Source organism: Pempheris klunzingeri, chromosome 16 (genome assembly GCF_042242105.1).
Source record: "Pempheris klunzingeri isolate RE-2024b chromosome 16, fPemKlu1.hap1, whole genome shotgun sequence".
Taxonomy (NCBI): domain Eukaryota; kingdom Metazoa; phylum Chordata; class Actinopteri; order Acropomatiformes; family Pempheridae; genus Pempheris; species Pempheris klunzingeri.
Window position 1 is genome coordinate 22436211 of NC_092027.1, and position 8984 is coordinate 22445194.

General features: G+C 40.4%; 1 protein-coding gene across 1 annotated transcript; it reads right to left on the reverse strand.

Annotated features, from left to right (window-relative positions):
• Positions 1-877: 877 nt before the first annotated feature.
• Positions 878-8984, reverse strand: LOC139215871 (CMP-N-acetylneuraminate-beta-galactosamide-alpha-2,3-sialyltransferase 1-like; the record flags this gene model as incomplete). The annotated part of the gene is made up of 7 exons (XM_070846906.1): positions 878-908; positions 1276-1569; positions 5100-5219; positions 6675-6711; positions 7136-7303; positions 7549-7745; positions 8835-8984. Coding segments are annotated over 6 exons (840 nt in total), but the record flags the coding sequence as incomplete, so codon positions are not given.

Genomic DNA, 8984 nt, shown 5'->3' on the forward strand with positions numbered 1-8984 from the left:
CAATATATAGTTCCTATGAACAGGGATTAAGTAGTAATATATAGTAATATTTACATACACACACACTAAGTTGTGAACACTTTTCCATGTAATAAACATTGTTAACCCTCATTGTGTTACAGTGGGGGGGGGGCTACAGCCTGTGAGGAGATTGTGATCATCTTCTTAGCCATGAGAAGGAGGATTTTTAATAGTCCTATCTGACTGTTATCTTCAACATCCTCTGGTAATATTCACAGCAGAAAGTAAAATGGTTCTATATTTAAACATTCTTTAATTTCTTCCAGACTGAAGATATAAAAAAGCTTTTAACTGTGGATTTTAACGGAACTAGTCGGTCGGCTTTTGACGATTTAAGGATGGGTTTGATTAAACATTTAGTTCCAGGTTGATTAATGCCACGTTGAGAGCAGGTTTGGCAGAGACAATATCACAGTTTCACCATGAAGGGAATTTTAAGGACCTCTTTGTCGAGCTTTATTTCACTTAGCTGCATCTACTACCCTCTTGGCCATTATTAAATAGAGGGAGACTATTACATGCAGACATGTTGTTATAATTCTCTAATTTTTCAGTCTCAAATGATGAAGTGATTTTTGTTTCATCTTCTTACTTGCTGCTGAGAGTCTACAGTGCTACTGTTATTAATAATGTGACCAGCACTCTCCTTATATTTCCAACTTTCACCCCGACCAACTACATGCACAAATAAATAAACATCGTTTTTATAAAACACTTTACATACAAACTGAGGAGTCACAACTTTAGTTTGCCAGCACTTGTGTTTTCTATAACAGGTGGTGACCAAACCGGTCATGTCAGAAGCATCTCAGAGCCAAACCTGGGCGTTTTTTCTGCTACAGCAGGAGTTTATTCTCTGCGGTCCAAATCTGAAGTTCACAACATGACTCACTAAAAAGTTGTGGCGCAGCAAACCAAACAATGATTAGCTGCTGAGGGCTAAGATAGGATGGTCCGTCCGACACGCTTCGTCAAAAGAATCATCACTCCATAACTTCTTTGTGCGGTTTATTGACACACACACATGCACAGATTGACTTACTTGAGGTGATTGAAAATGAGACACTTGTTGCGGTCAACGGAGAATAGCGCCACCCTACTCACCCCTCTCCGTCGCAAACACAAAAGACCCTGGACTACAAGCAACAACAGGTGATATTGATTAATGAAACACACCCCCCGTGGCTGACGCACGCACGCACACACAGACGCAGGCACACCGCTTCCACACCAGTGACAGGAGTACAACCTCACCCCCCACAAAAGTAACAATCCTCAATAAATAACTATAAAAATGACTAATAACAGGCCAAATCCGCTTTTTTTTTTTTCCCATTGCCCGCATAAGACTCAAAGAGAACAAAAACAGAGAAGCAAAGATTACAATCCTTTGAAAAACGTGATTTTCTGGTTCTCGTGCAGCTTCACAATAAGGTCGTATTCATGCGTTCCAGCGTGAACTCCAGTTCTCAGGTTTTTGTTTTTGAGGACTTCAAAGTAATGGTTCCAGTTTCCATCTCTGTCTGCTCCAAACCCAAAAACATTGACCTGGGAAAGCAAAACTTCACGTCATTAATCTCATCTGTATTGAATAAATGCACCATAACATTTTTCAGTTTTTTTCCTAATTTCTACATATACTTCTGCATATTCTAAGTTACATTTCTTTGTGTCGTTTAGTGTTATATTTCTGCGCCGTATAGCATGATTTGCCTTTTGAACTTTTTGTTGTCAGGACAGAATTTTTTATTTCTAGTGAGCAATTGTCTGGACACGTTCCAGTGAAGGCTGGGTGGTGTTCAAATTATCTGTGGTAAACAATGAACAGCTGGGGCACAGCAGAGCTCCACTGTCCGCTTACTAACTGCACCGAGGTGACGTTTCGAGCTCCACTGCTCCTCATCAGACTAAAGTTTAGCTGTATAATAATTTATCCACCGACTTCGAATATGGATTTTCTCATTGAATTCTCTGACTTTCAGTCAATGTTCTGCTTGCATTTGATAGGACCATTATAGTTGGTGGCTTCAACATTCATATTGACAACATTTGTAATTTTTACTACAGATGATTTTTTTTTTTTTTATATATTTCCAAATCTTTCCACCTCGTGCAGAGCGTCTCTGGCCCCACACATACCCGCAGGCATCGGCTTAGTTTTTACTCTGGACATGTCTCTTCATTCCCTTAATAAGATTGTATTAATAAGATGTATTACCTTTGATGCATCCTTACTCCCCACTATAATGACCAATCTACTCTGGCATCTTTAATGAGCAGCTACCAGCTACTCCTCTGATCTGGCAAACTGCCCTCCTTACTTCACTAATATTAACGACTGTGTAGGGTAATGATCTTTCTGAAGCGTCACCTAAGGAAACCTTGTTGCGACTTTTACTTCCACTAGATAGTTAGGTTCTCACAAACGTCCCTCCACCAGATCTTGTAATAGCGCTCCCACAAAAAAATTCTCTCTGTGATTGGCCGTCAAACATGACACAAAAAACATCGATTATTCATGAGGCTGCCGTTCTGTACTGCACACCAGTCTGGCTGGGCGTGTGTTGGCGATCAGTTTATTGTTCTATTTCACACAAATATCAAATCTACAGCTGAGAATCTTGATAACTGGTATATGGCTTTTGCAGTCCTGTTTCCTAGAAGTTATGTTTATATACAGCTGATTTACAACAGCAAATACGTACTGAAGGAAATGTAATGCCAGTTATGTTTTCTAATAACATAATGTGGAGATGTTGGTAATTAACCTATTTTGATACTTAACTTAGTAGTAAAATGTTTGCTAACAACATATTTCACTGGTTCCCTGTACTTTGCCTAACCTTAAACAAAGTACGGTGGCCGGGAGGTGCAAAACAATTTTACAATACGAGAAACACTTTTACAAAGCTGGAGACAAATTTACATTTTAGAAAACATTTTTACAAATCAGAAAACAAAATTACATTGCCATAACACATTTACAAGTCCTGAGACAAATTTACATTTGAGAAAACAAATTTACAAGACGTGAAACACTTTTACAAGCGGCCGAAACAAATTTACAAGTAACTTTTTCAACCGGAAAGGGAATGTACCGTGTTAATCGGCTCATATGTTCGCCACAAAACGGGCAAAAGACCGCTTGACTGCCGTCCATCGTGGGTCGCCATGAACTCCTTATCACTTCCGGTTCTACTCGACAGTTGGTACATTCTCTTTCCGGTTGAAAAAGTTACTTGTAAATTTGTTTCGGCCGCAAGTAACTTTTTCAACCGGAAAGGGAATGTACCCACGATGGACGGCAGTCAAGCGGTCTTTTGCCCGTTTTGTGGCGAACATATAAGCCGATTAACTCGGTACATTCCCTTTCCGGTTGAAAAAGTTACTTGTAAATTTGTTTCGGCCACTTGTAAAAGTGTTTCGTCACTTGTAAATTTGTCTCGGCGTTTGTAAAAGTGTTTCACGTCTTGTAAATTTGTTTTCTCAAATGTAAATTTGTCTCAGGACTTGTAAATGTGTTATGGCAATGTAATTTTGTTTTCTGATTTGTAAAAATGTTTTCTAAAATGTAAATTTGTCTCCAGCTTTGTAAAAGTGTTTCCTGTATTGTAAATTTGTTTTGCACCTCCCGGCCACCGTAACAAAGGTCAAAACTCAACCACAGGCCTGAGTGTGGACGTGGACTCTGGACAGGCCTGCACTTTGTACACCTGTCATCATCATTTCTAGGAGTGGACTTTTGATCGTGATGTTACGGAGCTCGTCCACTCCTGCTTTCTTCAGCTGAAAATTCTCACAAAAATCAGATGTATCTCATCTTCCACTGATTTTGAACTATTAGCCGACTCTCATTTTCTCCCATCTAAATTATTGTAATTCTCTCCACATGTGTCTCAGGTCTAGACTGTTCATAGCCAGCTGTTGGACTACTTACTAGCGGCTGGTCCCACAGTGCTCCCGTTCTTACATCCCTCCACTGACTCCCTGTAAAATTCAGAAACTTCAAGATCCTGTTGGTTACGTATAAGCCTCTGCCTGACCCTGTCCCCAGTTACATTTCTGATCTCCTCATTCTACCTCTCGACCACTCCGATCCTCAAATCTCACCTTTTCATTCATTCCTCGCTCCAACTGCAAAACAAAAGGTGATCGCATCTTTGCTGTTTAAGCCCCAAACCTCTGCAGTCATCTTCCTCAGTCTATCAGAACGGTTGCATCCGCTTCTAAAAACCTTATTGCACTTATTCATTTGTGTGAAAGCACTTTGTAAATGAATTTTAAAAAGTCCTACATAAATAAAGCTTTAATTACATACGTGCTAAAGTGATAATGCAGGATGCCATAGATGTATATATAAATATATACCTGATACAGTTCGGATGTGTGTGTATACTCCTATTTTTACAATGATCTGTTTACATTTTATCTGACAGGCAGCCTCCTGCCAGCATGTGAACAATGACTGTTCTGTCTCAGAAGCAACAGCAGAAACAGCAAAGGTGTTAGATTATGGGAAAAGGCACCTGTTGGATGTTTGGATGTACTTAATGTCTGATTGTAACACTCTGGACTGTGCCATGCCATCCTGTACATGAGAACAATCTTCTCCCTACCTTAACCCAGTAGTTTTAATTCCATAAACTTAACCAAACTTTGCCTTTGCTGGTGCATCATCATGTCTTGGTGCGTAAAGATCTCATTGAGAGCAATTTTATGTGGACGAATAACTAAAAACAAATACATCCACAGAGCTTTTAGGAAGGTGCAGAATAATCCCTTTTTCTAAATGAACTAATATTAAGAATGTAAATGAATCATTTTGAATATTTTGACAGGTCCAACATGAATGTTCGGTTTATCTGTGTGTGACCAAGGTTTTAAAAAAAACACGTTTGATCGGTTGACGTCTGCACAGGATGTTTTATTTTGAAAATTGCCTGTGTCTCACTTCCTACCTTTGTACTGCTTGATGCTTTGACATCTAATAGCTGAATGTTATCGATAGCACCTTTAATGCCGCCAACAGTCAGAGGAATAGCATGAAAGTGTCGGCAGAATGTGCAACATACACCTACCTCATCACAAATCTGCAAGCTGAGAGCAAAAGTCAGAAAGCCAGTGGATGGATACCTTCCGTTCTTTCCCAGCCAGATTTCATGAACATATTTCATGAAAGCTGGATTGAGGATCATAACCTGTCATGAATCAGAGTTATATTCATAAACTATTTCTTTCTGCAGTGAATGCATGATACAATACAATGTATTACTGGATGGCTTGTCAGATATCTTTAGTTACACTGAAAATTATTCAACCCCAAGTGCAAATTAGCTGTACTGGCAAAACCTACAAACTTTCAGCTGTGTTCGACGACCGACTCAGACAAGAACAATATAGATAGCTCAGCACATCTAATGTTGCAGGTGGTTTCTCCAAATTCATGCATACAAAATGCCACTTTTAATGACTACTGCAGTCTCATAGTTAGATTCCTGAGGAACACTGTCAGAACCTGCTGTCTGGCCGTGCATCATGTTTGCAGCAGGTCATAACAGCTAAAGGGTGCTCTACTAAGAACTAAAGATGCTCGTCAAGGAGGGGTTGAATCAGTTTGAGACTGCAGTAGTCATTAAAAGTGTCATATTGTGATACATTTGGAGAAACCACCTGCAATATTAGTTGTGTTGAGCTATTTCAGTTGTTCTTGTTTGAGCTGTTCATTGATCACAGCTGGAAGTTTGTACATTTTGCAAATACACCTAGTTTGCAGTGGGGGTTGGTTGAATCATTTTGAGTGCTCCTGTACACACACACATATATATATATATATACACTCACCGGCCACTTTATTGGGTACACCTGTTCAACTGCTCATTAATGCAAATATCTAATCAGCCAATCACATGGCAGCAACTCAATGTATTTAGATTAGATAAGATTAGAGAAGCCTTTATTTATCCCACAGTGGGGAAATTCACTTAGACATGTAGACGTGGTCAAGACGACCTGCTGAAGTTGAACCTGAGCATCAGAATGGGTAAGAAAGGTGGTTTAAGTGACTTTGAACGTGGCATGGTTGTTGGTGCCAGACGGGCTGGTCTGAGTATTTCAGAAACTGCTGATCTACTGGGATTTTCCCAAACAACCATCTCTAGGGTTTACAGAGGATGGTTCTAAAAAGAGAAAATATCCAGTGAGCGGCAGTTCTCTGGGCAAAAATGCCTTGTTGATGCCAGAGGTCAGAGGAGAACGGCCAGACTGGTTCGAGCTGATAGGAAGGCAACAGTAACTCAAATAACCACTCGTTACAACCAAAGTATGCAGAAGAGCTTCTCTGAACACACAACACGTCGAACCTTGAAGCAGATGGGCTACAGCAGCAGAAGACCACTCCTGTCAGCTAACAGGAGATTCACATCATGGATGTGCAGCCAACAAATCTGCAGCAACTGAGTGATGCCATCATGTCAATATGGACCAAAATCTGTGAGGAATGTTTCCAGCACCTTGTTGAATCTATGCCACGAAGAATTAAGGCAGTTCTGAAGGCAAAAGGGGGTCCAACCCGGTACTAGCAAGGTGTATCTAATGAAATGGCCGGTGAGCGTATATATATCAGTATATCATGCCAAATCATTTAAAATACTCACCAAATCCTTGTTAGCTCTGGTGTTTGCATTTGCAAAACTGTTGGAAGAAACATTAATGAACTCATTACCAAGTATCATTGGAACATGGAAAATTTGAAACATCATTTTGTTCATTCATACATTGTAAAACCTGTAAGGCTGGTTAATAAGTGACACAGTCTGTGGACATTGTTCCCAAGGCTATAAATCTCTGTGTTTCTGTAGAGATAAGGGTGTGCTCTCAAATGACTCATTTGCGGATGTTAACCGAGCATCTTGTTGGAAGCCCTTTCAGTCAGGGCACAAATTAGTATTTTAGCATCTTTTGGCTGTTTTGGTTTTAGCGAACTATTCCACCATAATCTCACACAAAGAAATCCTTTCACTGCTATTGTATTTGTCTACCTAGGTTTTTCATTACAGATTTGTATACAGATATATATATATAGATAAAGATTCCAGCTTTGTTTTTACACACCTACCTTGGATTGAAGGATCTGAGGAGCCACAGGAAGTCATACATCTTGAATGGAAACAGCACAAGGTATGTGTTGTTGCTCAGATTAGTAGCACTCTCTGGATACATTACATGATGAGTTGTTCTGGTCCCAACATCTGCTTCATAACCTTTAACGCGGCCACGGTTCATTCTAAAAGATGCAGGGGGATTTATATTCAATATGCTTAACGGACAATCATGTGGTGATTGAAGGCCACATTACTTGGAAATCCTGAATAAAGATGTTGTGCGTGGCAGACGATAGATTTTTGTGAACCTACGTAGGAAAAACTTGTTGTTTCAAAATGTTATTTCTAAAGGTGGTAGTACAGCTTGTATTTTTAGTGAGGATAAAGGCAAAACAATCAGAGATTTCATTGATGTCTGATGATTTACCTTATTACGACATCATGGAAATCTATCAGAGGTCCATAATGTGAGCCCTTCAAATTACCAGAGTTGCCCACCACAGCACAAGTCCTGCAGCGGTCAGGGCTCCGTTCTACCACATCTGGAATGGGTGGGAAAATCTGAAACAGGTTGTTCACCGTTTCCTTGTAGAAAGTGAAGTTGCGTTTCTCCGACTGTAAGCGCTGACATGAACAACAGAGAAAAAAACTTTATAGTTAAATCCCATACCAGCTACACATGCCAGAGTCCCGTCCAAGCTTCATCAAATCACACCCTGTTTTTTGACGCCGGTCATGATCTGCATTTTTTCCAGCTTCATTTACATTCTGTAATTGTCTCTATTGTGCAGGATATGATGTGACCAAACACCACGGGAGCCACCGAATCAACCAGGACTGAAATCTTAAGGATTCTAACTCAAACCTGCAAAGACTCATCTTTATTTTTTTGCCCACTCATTTACACATCCTGCAGTTACGCTGCAACAGTATCATTCACTGGAGGTCGTGTTTCTGGACCCCTGGTGAATTTATGTTGCCTTTGAGTCCCCTTCCACCCAGACACCCTGACAGCTTCTGATCTGGCATCATGGCATGAAAAAGCCGCTGTTTTTTTAAAAAAACAGTCAGTCTGATCAGTGCCAAGGGCAGGACTGGAAAAACCAGTGTGCTGACATGGCTATGCATCTGTGTCAACTTAGAATGACGTTAGATTCAGGCAGATAACGTTGGGAAAATCAACCCCCCCCTCCCTATGCAAATTGGTTAGAGGTTTCGAGTGAAGACAATGTCAGACTGAAAATGTAAATGTAGTGGGAGATGACAAATCTGTCTGATACCATGCCAGAATGTACGATCGGACCAATATTCACGCCCGTTTTAACTCCATTTGTTGGTCGCTACCAACTCCTCGGAGGGATTTCTGGCTCTTCAGCCGCTAAATGCTCCACTAAGTTCAGCAGCTACTTGCTAACTGTGTCTGTCTGCTGTCTGGTGCTGAGCAGGTAGTGCACTCTTAAGACCCTCTCGCTATGTTCCTCTGTAAATCCAAGGGCAGCTGCAGATTCAAGTGGTTAAAAAATAACTGTACTATACTACGTTTTTGTACTGCTGCTTTATACCCCTATGCATCAAAAGGCTGTTCTTCTTGTGGTAAGAACAGCCCAGACACTTCCTCATTTAGAAAGAGACCCGAAGTAGTTGCAGGTTTTACTGTTCAAACAACTAACAACTATGAAACTCAAGCAGAATTAGTTTCGTATAAAGATTTACCTTCCACCAATTGAAAATGTCCTCTGAGGTTGCATATTTTCTTGACAAAAAGGGTGGAGGGGATGCATTGATAAGCTCCCTAAACCACGGATCACCCTCTGTTAAACATTTGCGACAGGCACAAGGTCTTGACTCCTGAGGGTTGAGGTA